Raw genomic sequence first — 14,873 nt, forward strand, 5'->3', positions numbered from 1 at the left:
ATTACATTGAACACAGTCTACTAATAGAATAGTTTTTCGATCCTTATAACACCGACCGAACCATGTTAATTCTTTGTATCTATATAATTGCTTTTACTTGATTGGTTATGTAACTATAGTCAAACTTCTAACCAGAGAACACATTTAACAACACAACAAATGCTTTTACTTGGCTTGTTTTTATTTCATTCAAGACACATTGAATCTAGTCAACCAAATTATTAATTACCATGATTACTAATTTATTTCTCTTAATGTAGCGAAACAAATGTAGCATTTTCCCTATAGGAGAGAAACAGACCAGTCCAAAACACAAAATGACGTGGCCACTAAGATAACGCCACGTCACTTATTGACTATCCTGTAAAGCTAGAATGAGATATAGAGGAAAATAAAGTACACCCACACCCACACTCCCCAGACCCTACACTCAACAACACTCTCGCAAAAACCCTTTCCCTTTTCCTTTTCTTCCCTCTCATGGCTTGTCGGCCAATCAAACCCTGAAGTGAACACCCTTTAAAGTGTTCTTCCGTTCGTCGGAGTGAAAGAGTCGCCGAAATCCTACTTTTACATTTTCCGACGGCTCGAATTTTTGTTGTTGTTGTTGTTAATTTATTTAGTGGCTTTTTGGAATTGGTGGAGTATCGTCTTCTCTACTTTATATGATTTCTTGTTTCTCGAGCGCATTTACATTTTCAGTGTGTGTTGGAACGTATTAGTGAAGATCTCGAGTTCAGATTTGAGAAAAGGAAAAGACAGAGAGAAAAGATGTATGTGGTCCCTCCTCCGAAGCGCTCCGATCCTCTGTCTGGATCCACAAACGGGCAGGATAACTTGAGAATTTACCAGACATGGAAAGGCAGCAATGTAAGTGTTCTTTTGCTCGATCTCTTCGGATCAACCCGTTTTGTTGAGTTTTTGGTGAAAAATGTTTCATGAATCTCGGTTATGGCGACTTGCTTCTTAATTTCTTTGTAAATTTATGTAAGATCAACGATTAAGTTGCAGTCACTTCGTACAATTTACCCTAGAGCCTTACAACGCTAATTTCACTACAATTTACGTGTTTTTCTGCACGACGATGTGGTGTTTACTCGTGATACGCGTACCCTAGAAATTTTTATCATTTATTAGCTATTTCTTTTCATGTTGCGAAGATATTATTACTTATTAGATTGAATTCATGTTCATTTGCTGTCTTTTTCAAAATTTGACCTACAAAACACGCATACATAATAGTAACAATAATTCCTTCACACATCACAGTCATCATTTCCAGAAGAAATTGAAAAAAAACACACACACACACACACAATTTGATTTTAGAAAAAACCGACTTTTGTACATCAACCACAAGTGCTTCAATGGTATAATGAGATTACAGTATCCATTGAATTTCATGAAACTTATGTTAAATAGTTTGCATTGCAGATATTTTTCCTTCAGGGAAGATTTGTATTCGGACCTGATGTAAGATCACTGGTGCTGACCATATTCCTTGTGGTAGCTCCTGTTTCAGTTTTCTGTGTCTTTGTTGCAAGAAAACTGATGAATGAATTTGAAGAACACTGGGGGATATCAGTTATGGTTGTGGCCATTTTATTCACAGTCCATGTAAGTTCCAATATGTTTTTAAACTTGATTATTATCCTAAACTTCTAATTCTAAAATCTTTTATACAATTAAATGTCTCAGGTTTTAGTACTTCTCCTTCTAACCTCTGGGAGAGACCCTGGTATTATCCCAAGAAATGCACATCCTCCAGAACCAGAAGGGTTTGATGGAAATGCTGAAGGTAGTAATCAAACCCCACAATTAAGGCTTCCACGTATTAAAGAAGTTGAAGTTAATGGTGTCACTGTGAAGATCAAATACTGTGATACTTGCATGCTTTATAGACCTCCTCGATGCTCACACTGTTCTATCTGCAATAATTGTGTTGAAAGATTTGATCACCATTGCCCTTGGGTTGGACAGTGTATAGGCCTGGTATGATATGTCTTCTCTCTCCAAATTATCTTTATATTTTTACATTTTTATTTGTATTTGTTGGATATGACAAAACAGAACAGAGTCAACAGACTATACTATGTTTTGCATGTGGGATTGATGTGAATGGGAGAAAAAAGTTGTAATTTTTTGTCCCACTTAAAAAGATGGGACAAAGACTTGCTATCGATCTCTTGTCTTTGCAAAAGACGTAAATGCCCTTCTCATGTTTAAGAATGAATCTTGCTAGCTCTGTTACAAAATTTGGTTCTTTTGTTATAGTGTTTGTTTTGGATGTGATGACCCTTAATTTGAGGCGATAAACCCATGTAAAATTCTGATTGTGCCCTTATTTTATTTTTTAGACTAAATTACTTGTCTGTTCACATAAGGGGCAAACTAGTCATTGTACATGGGACAGGGTGCAAAAATGTGATGAAACCCTCTGATAAGGACCAAAAATGCAAAAAGTTTCTTTTTTGGGATGTAAATGAAAAACACAGGGACTAAAAATTTAGTCTTTTTTTTTTTGGTATGCAATTCTAAAACGTGGGGAAACATAGTAATTTTACGCAATAGAGGTCAATTCCAAATAAGGATCAAATGTCTACTGTTGCTTTGTTTACATTTTGTGCATTTTCCTGTTTTCTTTCCACTTTTCTTTAACTTTCCCATTTGGTGAAATCAAATTGCAGAGAAACTATCGATTCTTCTTCATGTTTGTGTTCTCCACAACACTACTTTGCATATACGTGTTTAGTTTCTGCTGGATCTACATTAAAAGAATCATGGATTCAGAAGACATAACATTATGGAAAGCAATGATCAAAACCCCTGCATCCATTGTCTTAATCGTCTACACTTTCATATCAGTCTGGTTCGTTGGTGGCCTCACTGCCTTCCATTTGTATCTCATCAGCACAAATCAGGTCATCAACAATTTTCATCATTTATTTTTTCCCACTAAATGCAAGAAATAGAAATTTACTTTCATCTATCCAATTTTATCCTTTTTTTATGCTGATTTTTCAATCTATCTTTATAGACAACATACGAGAACTTCAGATATCGGTATGACAGGAGAGCAAACCCCTACAACAAAGGAGTATTAGAAAATTTTGGAGAAATCTTTTGCACGAGCATTCCTGATTCCAAGAACAAATTCCGTGCATACGTTCCAAAAGAACCTGGGCTCGGTGGCCGATCGGTTGGCGGCGGTTTTGTGTCCCCTAACATGGGGAAGGCGGTGGAGGACATTGAAATGGGGCGGAAGGCGGTGTGGGGAGACGGTGGTGCTGGAGTGGATAGCCAACTTAGTGACAATGAAGGTTTGAATATTAAAGAAGGTGGAATTGGAGAAATGTCGCCGGAGATAAGAACACAAGTTGATGAGGGCGATCGTGCGAATATTATACATGCAAGGCGGTCGAGTTGGGGGAGGAAGAGTGGGAGCTGGGAAATGTCGCCGGAGGTTCTTGCGTTGGCGGCGAGAGTTGGAGGCGGTGGTGGTGGTAGTACTAGCGGTCCGGCGGCGGTGAAGTTGTGAGTGGTAGGTTGGTTGATTAGTAGTGCGTGGTGGTAGATAGGATTTGGTGGTGATGTTTGGGTTGACACGGTGGTTTTATTGGTGTGGTTTTGTGAGTTGCGGGATGGGATGGGATCATGTGTAAAATTAGTTGGTGATATTTGGTTTTTTTTTTTTTTTTTTTAATCATGTCTTTTTGAAGTTTTTTTCTTGTACATTATTTGGCTTAAAACTCGTGGTTGAGTTGATTTCTTGTCAAGTGTTTAACAACAATCGAATTGGATTTGGTGTTTATGAAGCAAGTTTTGGGTTTGTTAAATCATTCAATCAAATGTGACGTGTCTGAATATCAAGTACAACTGAGTTCTGTTACAAATACAGGCATTCGCATTTTCTAATGCAATTAGGTGGAGTAAGCGGTCTTTTAGTAAACAAATTGGACAAATTTGGTGGATTACATGATCTTTTTAATTTGCAGAATTCTATAAAATCACCAAATAATGTCGTTTTTAAGGGGAAAAAAAAATCCAAAATTAGAATGTTTTTTTCACAGGTTTAGCATATGGATGAGCAATGGGCCGGACCCGGATTGTACCGACCCGAAGATCGAAAACTGTTAATTACTTTAACCGAAAACCAGATTGGTTTAGGGTGTATCAGGTTTGGTTTCGGTCCGATCTAGTTTCAGGTGCCAAACTAGGTTTTGGACCGAATTGGACTTTGGGAGTGTTCGACACTGTTTGAGTCCGGTCCGGTCATGTTCTTATTCTCATTCTTGGTCCCAAACTATATATATATATATATATATATATATATATATATATATATATATATATATATAGAGAGAGAGAGAGAGAGAGAGAGAGAGAGAGAGAGAATTAGGTTCACGCAAAAAAACATAAATATCTTGCGAAAACAGATTTTATCTTATAAAAACTGAATACATTTACTATAAAAAATAAATTTATTAGTAATAAATTAAAGATAATAAGTTTACATTAGATTGTATTATGATAATATAGATTTAAAAACGTTTTTAATAATTACTTTTTTTTTTTTCACTTCCTTAAGCATTTTTAAATTTACGTTTTCATAATAAAAATGTCAAAAATCATACTTTGCTAATATGACACAATTTCTCATCTATTATCGATTATCATCATGTATTTCAAAGTTTCGATGAATTATTGTCCAAAAAGATAATGTTGAGGTGGCATAATCTCATAGGTTTTTTGTGTTTTCGCAAATTATTTGTATTTTCGTATAACCCCCCCTATATATATATATATATATATATATATATATATATATATATATATATATATATATATATATATATATATATATATATATATATATATATATAAGTTCAATTGAGAAAATAAAAAATGTTGAGAATAGGAGAATCATTCTCAGCAACTCATTTATTTTTGCCGTAAATGCCTCTATCGTATCGACTGAGTAGGTACCCAACAATCCTACTTTCATTTAACCCATTACACCAGTCGATTGTATCCTCCATTCATCAACAAAATTGAATTTCTCCCCAAATCAATTCCCCCAATCGACTGGACGATCGGGATCTACTGATAAAGGTAAACCCAGTCAATTACGTGTTGATACGCCCTTCCGATTCATCGAAGTTGTCATATGTATTTGATTCCTTTTCTGTCGATTGAAACGAACCAGGAAGAAGAAGAAGAAGAAAAGAGAGAAGAGCTTTTACCGAGAAACCCACCATTAGAGCCACTTCTTCGTTGATCGAGTACCGGAACAAACCATATCTATAGCCACCACTTTAGACCTCCCTTACACAACCTCCATCACTAGCAAAAGAAAAAACCTACTGATGCTCTTCATCTTCTCCATCAAAGAACACCTGCAACAAATAAAAGGAACATAAAAAAACTGTTGTCGTGTTCTTTGCCCTCTTGCCGAGACTCGAGTTCTACCCATCCTTGCTCATCGAGAAACTGGAAACAGTCTTGGGTTTTGCATCATCACTGAGTCCACCTCTCCACCTTCGCCCTTACCGTCGATACTCGAACCCATGCCTCTAGTCGAGACCACCTAAAAACATAAACCAATATGTCGCCACCTCCTTCGAACAACCATCACTACTTATCAACTACTTCTTCCAAGCCAAGAACGAAGCTACTGTTCATCTTCTTCACCTAGTCCGAACCTGCAACAAATCGAATAAGTGAAGTCTTGCTTAAAAAAGAATATGATGGCAAGATTGCAAATGTATGTTCATGTGGTGTAACATTATATGGCATGCTTGTTGTAGCTTACCCTTTTGAAGACCATGATGAACCCAAGAATTTCCGCATGACTATACAATGAATTCTGAATGTCCAATACTCGATTCCATCTTACGTTCATATTTCCACCGAGTGTCGCCATTTAATCTCCAAAATCTTTGTTGCTGATCCTGCTAAGCGGATAACACTTGATGAGATAAAAAAACCATGAATGATTTTTGAAGAACTTGTCGACAGAATTAGCAAAAGAAAATGCAATAGATCAATTTGGTGAGCTTGATCAACCGATGCAAAGTGTTGATGAAATTATACAAATAGTTACAGAAGCTACAATTCCTTCGGTTGGAGCTAATAATTTGAATCGTTATTCACTTATAAATAAAAAGTATGTTTAATTTTTTTATAGTTCAAGTATCATTCATATATGAATATAACACATAATAAACTCATTACAGTTTACATCAGCTCTCGTCACATGTTATAGTCACATATGAATAAAACGTGTATTAGTTTTCCTCATAAGTTATATTCATATATGACGAACACATTTATCATAATTTTGTTACGGTTAATTTGTTATTCATATATGAAAAATAGTATGTTAACATAATTTTGTTACAGTTCATTTGTATTTCATATATGAATAAGTAGTTCAAATTTTCAAAACACTTCGTCTTATATTAACATACTACTTATTCATATATGAATAGCAAATGAACTTTTACAAAAATTTGATAAATGTTTTATTCATATATGAGTATAACATATAACGATAACTAACACATGTTTTATTTGTATATAAATATAACATGTGATGAAATATGATGTAAAAAATATATTTTAGATAAGAAAACTTTATTATGTGTTATATTCAATCGTAAACATACTTGAAGAGCCAACACCCTTGGCTTTGTTCTTCTTAAGATCCTACAAATATTTAAGGCAACTACATTTCTAATGGTCATTTTCATGGCAGTAGTAGCATATGGCTTCTTGAGGGTCATTCATAGGCGGTATGTCAGAAAAGTCCTTCTTATGGATGGAATTAGAAGCAACAACTTTCCTTTTTCCATTTTCCTTAACATTGGGATGAAAGGACCTTTTTCTCTTTACACCACCTTCCCTAATATCCAGAATAGGAGTGGTTGGGTTCCTTTGGTGGAACAACACTTTCTTCAGTAGTCTTGAGCATTCCATGTAACTCCATAATACTTTCCTCTAAACCATCCATATAGTAGTTCATAGTAAGTTGCTTGCATGTACTAGTCAAAGAGTTAATAATGACATCAGTAACCAAGTTTTGAGTGAATTGGAAGCCAATAATTTCAAGTCTGTTAAAATACCCTTTTAATTTTAGCACATGGGTACTCATATAAATATTATTCTGTTGCCTGCAACCTAGAATTTCTTGCATGAACTTAAATCTCTCAGTCTGAGCTTGCTCTTGAAACACGTCTTTAAGTTGATTATTCATGTCGTATGCCCCGAGATTCTCAAAATTCTTTTGGATTTCTGGAGACATTGTCGCCAACATCAGGCACAAAACCTTGATAGAGTGATGACAATGTTTTCCATATTCAACAACCTCTTATTCAATTGTAGCTTCAGGAGGTACCTCATACAGATACTCATCCAATACATACTCCTTTTCTCGTACCTCAAACAATCCTCAAGTTGCAAATCCAATAAAGGTAGTTTGGACCAGTGAGCATATCTCATGAGATGAGATAGAGTAGTGAGAAGTTTGATGAAGTGATTGGTGTAGGAGGGAGATTGGCATTCGAACCAGGAGCCATCTATAAAGAAAAAGAAACACGATTAGTTTGAACAAGAAATACTTTTAAGATAATTACCCATTATTAAATTATTAATTAAAAGGCTAGGATCCATATTTAACTTCATGATGTAAAGTGGATTAGCCAAAAATTACACAATCAATTGATTTAGGTGGACAAACAAATGTTGATCTCAATCTCTATGAGATTCCTAAAAAACGAGATTTATTGACTTATGTCAATAGCATGTTAATCTTTTCTAATGCTCATTTAGCATTAATGGATGAATTAGCCGATGATCATGAATCCAAATTAGAGAATCGACCATGCAAGGTTACAATGGTATTTAACTCAAGTAACGCTCGAGAATTGCGATCACCATATACATTTCTTCGACTATATTATCATCTGATGAGTTGGTAAACCACACACGCATAATGCCAAAAAGAATACACGAGAAGGCATAACTTCCATGGCAAGCATAAGATTCACATTTATATTAAAATAGGATTTTGTCTTATTATTTATTAAATACTTTTAAGTTTTCACAATTATCCTATCAAACCCTTTCGGTAGTTCTACTTAAAACGGAAGAGGGAGGTTGTGACATCCCCAAAATCATGGCCAGAAAAGACCAGTTTCATTTATGTTTTTAAAATAATTTTAGAGTAAATCCATTGGTTTAAAAAGGTTGCGGAATTTGTTCCCAAATATGATAAAATAAAGTTTATCAAAGCATTTCTTTAAGAAATGTATATTCATTATATACCAAAACTCGGGATGTCATGTTCCAATACAGACACAAAAGCATAAACAATAAAACATAGACCTTACACAGTTACATACAACTACTGGTGTATAAACAAAAATATCTTCACAAGTTCTCCAACTTATGCTCTCGCGCCACTACCTGTAATACAAAGAAACTGAGTGGGTCAGACTTGGGAGCCTAGTGAGCATATAGGGTTTTTAACCCACAATAAATAATTATATTTAATTTCACCAACCAACAATAACCCGATTACCCATTCCCGTTATCCTCACTTTACGTCCCTATGACAACTACTATTACAAGGGACCTAATCTAGGATTTTCATCGGGACGGACACTACTGCAAAGGGGTTTCCTCAGCAATGAATGTCCTATGGCAACCATGAGGGGGATAAAATATAACAAATGAACACCCAAGTTCACTACACCTACAGGTTATGAGTCTGCCAACGTTCCACTGAACTGTCTTGGAAAAGTCCGTGGTCGTCATCCATATTCTGCTGGACGACTAGATCACAATCTGTCACACCCCAAAACCAAGAACGGCGGAAAAGTTTTGGGGTGGAGGACGTCATGTACAGTATCACAACACAGTATAATAGTAAACAAGTAAACAACATCATCCATTGCATTAAATAGATAATTATAATACAAGTGTGTTCCGTAGTATATAAGACACCAAAACATAAATCAAAATATAAGATGAGTCTTGAATGCGCTCCATCTTCCCAAAAGCTATCATCGGTACCTATCTACTGATGACCTGAGAATACAAGTTATTTTGAAAGAGTTTATCAGCATTAAAGCTGGTGAGTTCATAAGTATTTAGTGTCTATGTTTGTATCAAAATGTTTGAACCGTTGTTTGAAGTACGAGTTTGTAAACGTTTGTAGTAAAAGTATGTGAATATTTGTAAGTGTTTGTAAAAGTTTGTAACCCCTAGAAAATCCTATATTTTCTACTAAAAGTAGCCTTTTACCAAGGCACAACTATTTTGTATGTTTGTTTCTTGTAAAAGTGTGTAATGGTCCCAAGTATAACTATCATTATCAACATATAGTTTGTACATTAATGTTTTAAGTGAAGTAATCACCAAATAAATGTAAAGGGAAAATTAATGTAGTACTTTAGTGTTGTATTTTAGGAACTACTGTTGTACTATCTACCTTAAACCGGATTTATATCAAGGTATTATATGATTAATTGTACCATACTATCGACTGGAAAACATGACAATGTAAGTCGTCAAAAGGTATGACATTTGGCACCCAAAGACCTGCAGGTCCTGCTGTAGCTAGCAGCAAGGTGTAGGATAGTCAGTCCAGTATAGATCTATACGCAAACTCACGCTCTCCCTCCAGGAGATTCTGGTTACAACTCAGGCCATGACAATGAAGGCATGCTCCGATACAGTGGATCACATTCTGGTTACAACTCAGGCCATGGCAATGAAGGCATGCTCCGATACACTGAATGTACTGAACTGAGATAAAAGTCTTTATATCTATACATATATACATAATATGTAACTAAGGATTCAACGACACTCGGACAAACAACCGGGTACTTTAAGACCACAACCAAACAAGGATAGGAAGTAAAGTGGGTTATCTCTCCTAAGTCCTTCAAACCTTATTTATATAACTATATATGTAGTAGACATGGTTTTAACAATATATAAGTTTGAAAACTGTAAAAGAAAGGTTTAGTATACAAAAGTAAATTTGATAAAGAGTTTAACATGTACAATAGTTTGATAAATAGTTTGAAGTCATTTGATTGGTAAAACAGTTTGAAGTATGATAAATCCATTCGTATGCTAGTTATTAATCACATGTGATTGATCTAATAACTAACATGGTTCAACTTGTATTCACCCAATAAATCATTTAAAAACATTTAAAAGCATTTCAAAAGTTGATTAAGGGGTATGAACTCACTTGATTGAAGTGGTTGTTTTGAAGTAATCGAGAGAAGAATCGAGCAGAACTTCGACTAGAGAGAGTTGAAATCTCAGGATTTTTAGGGATATCGGGAGTGTAGGACTTCCTTCGGGACTCGAGTATGAAAAATCGAGGCTTCTGGAAGGTTTATCAAGGTAATCACGCAGAGTAATGATGCTTAGATGGAAAGAGATGAGCACTAAACCGGGCACCCTTAAACTTCTATTTATAGGGGCTGATTTGGGGTCTCACATCGTGAGTTTTGGATTGCTCACGTTGTGAGGCTTAGTCAGTATGATCCTCTTCGATGAGTTGGCATGTCTGACACTCTAGAAACCCATCAGTCACGAGCTGATGTCGTGAGCATGGTTCCCTCACGTCGTGAGGCTGAGTCAGCCTCGGGTTTTGTGTCCCGAACTTGTAAAGTCCGTAACTTTCTTGTACAAGCTCCGATTTCAACATTCTTTATATGTACACGTAGGTGTGAAAATTCTCTACAACTCTCGTTTAGACTCCATCGGCTAACTTTGACTTTATTTTTATTATATTATTTTTAACAGGAAGGGCCTGGAAAAGTCCATTTAAATCCCATATCTCCTTCATATGATGTCTATTTTCATCAGAATTTTGAATGTTGTACTCCTATTGTCGGGGTCTTCAACTTTTGTTCAGGTTGTGTCAGCTAAAGGCTGCTCGATCTCTATTTTGATTTTTTAGTTGTCTACTGCTAGGTCAGAAACTTCGAAAATTCATAACTTCCTCATATGAAGTCAGATCTGGGCGTTCTTTTTATGTATGTTCGCGGTTTAATGATATATACAACTTTCATTTAGATACATAAGGCTAAAAAGTATTTTATTAAAATTTCTCGTTTTATGCTTAACAACGCTTTATCGGTAGCGTTATGAATCTTAGATTGGTCATAACTCTTTCATTATAGCTCAGATATTAGTGTTCTTTATATTTTTGGAAACCTTATCACGATATCTACCACATAGTTTACCCAAATAGAGATTTTTGAACATTTCATTTTTGATGATATTCTTATTATTTTACAAAGAGGTTACAAGACTCGACTTTTAGTCATTACATTGACCTGAAATAACAGGTTGTCACACAATCACATCGAGGCCTCTCATCATTTTTATTTAATCACACATCACTATCTACCCATGTTCTACCCAACATATTTATAGATAAAATATACTTGTTTATATACAGCTTAAAACCTGTATACCACATAAAAAATAGTATACAATCACATAGCACGCATTTTATAGAGTATAATTCATATATGTGTATTATTAGAAAGAAACTACACACTTACTCATATTCTATATCTAATACATTCATCAATACTTGTATTAAAATCATGTATATGAAAGAGACTATGCACTCACTTGATAAGATGTTTATCGGACAGCACTACGGCTCTTCAAGTAGTCACTCTTTGATGAATCAAAGATATCTTCATACACCGGGCTTCTCGCGGGCAGAGCTTTGGCTCGGAAACTCTTTTGTTCTCAGGATCTTCGGGGCTTTGGGACTCGCTTCGGGTCTCGGGATGATACAGGGGATTCAGGGGTACTTCAAGACGGCTAGAAAGAGTATTGGGAGTGAGAGAGTAAGGAATTAATAACCACAGTCGGCTGCCCTTCAACTTCTATTTATAGGGATGAATTTCTGTGCTCACGTCGTGAGCTCATTATGTCACTGTGTTCGTCATTTTGCCACTTTCTCTGGAAGGCTTCCATCACCTACTCACATCGTGAACACTGTGCTCAAGTCGTGAGCTCTGGCACGGGTGGAAGTTTGTGCCCCGAACTTCAGAAATTCATATCTTCTGCATACGAGCTCTGTTTTCGACGTTATTTATATGCACGCGTAGGTGAGATTATGCTCTACAATTCTGGTTTAGACTCTGTTGGCTAGTTTTGACTTTAACTTTTATTATATTATTTTAGTAGTTCGGGATAGGAAAACTCCGTTAAGAATTCACAACTCCTTCATTTGACGTCGGTTTCCGTCTGTCTTTTACCGTTGGACTACTATCGACGAGATATTTCTGGCTAGAAATCACTCGATCTCATATTCAAACTTCGGAATGCATACCGCTAAGTCGAAACTTTTAAAAATCATAACTTCCTCATATGAAGTTAGATTTAGACGTTCTTCTTATGCACACTCTCGGATTAACATATTCTACGACTTTTTTTTAGATTACTAAGGCTAAATATCGCTCTATCATAAATTCACTATTTACGTCACACAGTGGTACTGGTTCTGTCGCGAAACTTCGAGGGGTCATAACTTCGTTGTTATAACTCGTATTTTGGCATTCTTTCTATATCTGAAACCCTTGTCACGACCACTACAACTTCCTTCATATATATTGGGCTTATCTAATATTTTATTATTAGACTTATTTTTATTCTTAATTTATTTAAGCCACATAATTAAGAAATAAACACATAATACTCAACTAATACATTTCTATTACTTTAAAACGAGTTACAAAGGTTAGCCTAGATTATTACATCAATATTAATGCTTAGCTTAGAAACACGGGTGTTACAATTCTCTCCCCCTTAGGATGATTATGTCCCCGGAATCACACATCAACAATTCTTAACTCAGAAATTGGAATTATATCAGGAACTTCTCTTGTGAACTTCCTCAAATAACACACATGGAAAGTGTTATGAATATCATTCAGTTCTTCAGGTAATTGTAGCTTGTAAGCTTGGTTCCCAACCCTCCGAAGAACTTTAAACGGTCCAATAAATCTTAGACTTAGCTTTCCCCTTTTACCAAATCGTATAAGTGCCTTCCATGGTGAGACTTTAAGCAAAACCGAATCTCCAATTTCAAAAGTCATCGGTCTTCGCTTGTTGTCAGCATAGCTCTTTTGACGATCCTAAGCTGCTAACATTATCTCCCTAATTATTTTCTACTTTTCAGCAGTTTGATGGATTATCTCCGGTCTCATAAACTGCTTTTCCCAGCCTCAAGCCAATAAGACGGCGTACGACACTTATGTCCGTACAAAGCTTGATAATGTGCCATCTTAATGCTCGAGTGGAAACTATTATTGTAGGAGAATTCTACCAAAGGTAAATGTTCTTCCCAATAACCTTGGAATTCTAGGGTACATGCTCTCAGCATATCTTCAAGCGTTTGTATCGTTCGTTCGCTCTGACCATCAGTCTGTGGATGGTAAGTTGTACTCAAACACAACTTGGTACCCAATTCCTCTTATAGACTTTTCCAAAACCTTGAGGTGAAACGGCTATCACGATCCGACACAATCATTAATGGAACACCGTGAAGCCTCATAATTTCTTTCACGTAAGAATTCATAAGCTTATCCATAGACCATTTCTCATTGGCTGCTATGAAATGCGCATTCTTAGTGAAACGATCAACAACCACCCAAATCATGTCGTAACCATTCTTTGTTCCGGGCAGTTTAGTGACAAAATCCATAACAATGTCTTCCCATTTACCCATAGGCATAGGTAAAGGTTCTAAACTGCCGTATGGTTTCTGATGTTGTGCCTTGACTCTTGCACATGTCACACACTCGGCCACATACTTTGCAATATTGATCTTCATCGTCGACCACCAATAATAGGGTTTCAGGTCCCTATACGTTTTAGTGCTGCCATGATGAATTGTGTACATGGTTTTGTGAGCTTCTTCCATCAGAAGGTCTCTTATTCCTCCTGAATTAGGTACCCAAATAAGATCTTGGAATACCCTCGGTTCATGACCGTTTGTACCAAAGACCAACGTTTTTCCCAAACGTTCCTCCTTCCGGTCATTCTTTTCAGAAGCTTCCTCTTGAGCTTTCTTTATACTTTCCATAATGGTTGATACAACTTCTATTCTCAACATTGTTGGCCTTTTTCTTTCAAGATTGACTTTCCGACTGAGAGCATCAGCGACAACATTTACTTTACCAAGATCGTAAAGTATCTCACAGTTGTAGTCCTTAAGTAGTTCTAGCCAGCATCGCTGCCTCATATTCAATTATTTATGACTAAAGAGATATTAGAGACTCTTATGATCAGTGAAAAGTTTTCACTTTGTGCCATAGAGGTGATGCCTCCATATCTTCAGAGCGAAAACTACCGCTGCCAACTCCAAATCGTGAGTGGGGTAGTTCTTTTCATGCTCATTCAGTTGTCAAGATGCATATTCTATCACCTTTTCTCTTTGGGTCAAAACACAACCCAACCCAACTCCAGATGCATCCTTATAAACAGTGAAGTCCTCAACTCCATCGGGTAAAGAAAGAATAGTTGCTTCACATAACTTCTTCTTTAGCAACTCGAATGCTTCTTTGTGCTTATCATTCAAAGCATAAGTCACTACTTTGTGGGTCAAAGCTATTAGTGGAGTAGAGATCGAAGAAAATCCTTGGATAAACCTTCGGTAATATCCGGCTAATCCCAGAAAGCTTCGGATCTCCGTAGGACTTTTTGGTTGTTCCCACTTCATCACAGCTTCAATCTTTGCTAGATCAACCATCATCCCTTATTGGTTGACCACGTGACCCAAGAATTGGACTTCTTGAATCCAAAAATCACATTTGGAGAAC

General features: G+C 36.1%; 1 protein-coding gene across 1 annotated transcript; it reads left to right on the forward strand.

Annotated features, from left to right (window-relative positions):
- The first annotated feature begins 396 nt into the window (after window positions 1-396).
- LOC145037336 (DHHC-type zinc finger family protein) lies at window positions 397-3,836 on the forward strand. The gene is made up of 5 exons (XM_078985979.1): window positions 397-870; window positions 1,435-1,617; window positions 1,699-1,992; window positions 2,688-2,921; window positions 3,038-3,836. The coding sequence occupies exons 1-5, from the start codon at window positions 772-774 to the stop codon at window positions 3,536-3,538; spliced, it is 1,311 nt and encodes a 436-aa protein (XP_078842105.1). The 5' UTR covers window positions 397-771; the 3' UTR covers window positions 3,539-3,836.
- The last annotated feature ends 11,037 nt before the right edge of the window (window positions 3,837-14,873 follow it).

The sequence above is a fragment of the Lactuca saligna genome, chromosome 3 (assembly GCF_052625555.1).
Source record: "Lactuca saligna cultivar CGN05327 chromosome 3, ASM5262555v1, whole genome shotgun sequence".
In the NCBI taxonomy this organism is placed as follows: Eukaryota; Viridiplantae; Streptophyta; class Magnoliopsida; order Asterales; family Asteraceae; genus Lactuca; species Lactuca saligna.

Bases quoted from the DNA above. Each gene is read 5' to 3' on its own strand.
- LOC145037336 (XM_078985979.1), top strand. From the start codon at position 772: ATGTATGTGGTCCCTCCTCCGAAGCGCTCCGATCCTCTGTCTGGATCC. The intron at 871-1,434 runs GTAAGTGTTCTT...TTTGCATTGCAG, and splicing joins AGACATGGAAAGGCAGCAAT to ATATTTTTCCTTCAGGGAAG. The intron at 1,993-2,687 runs GTATGATATGTC...ATCAAATTGCAG, and splicing joins TTGGACAGTGTATAGGCCTG to AGAAACTATCGATTCTTCTT.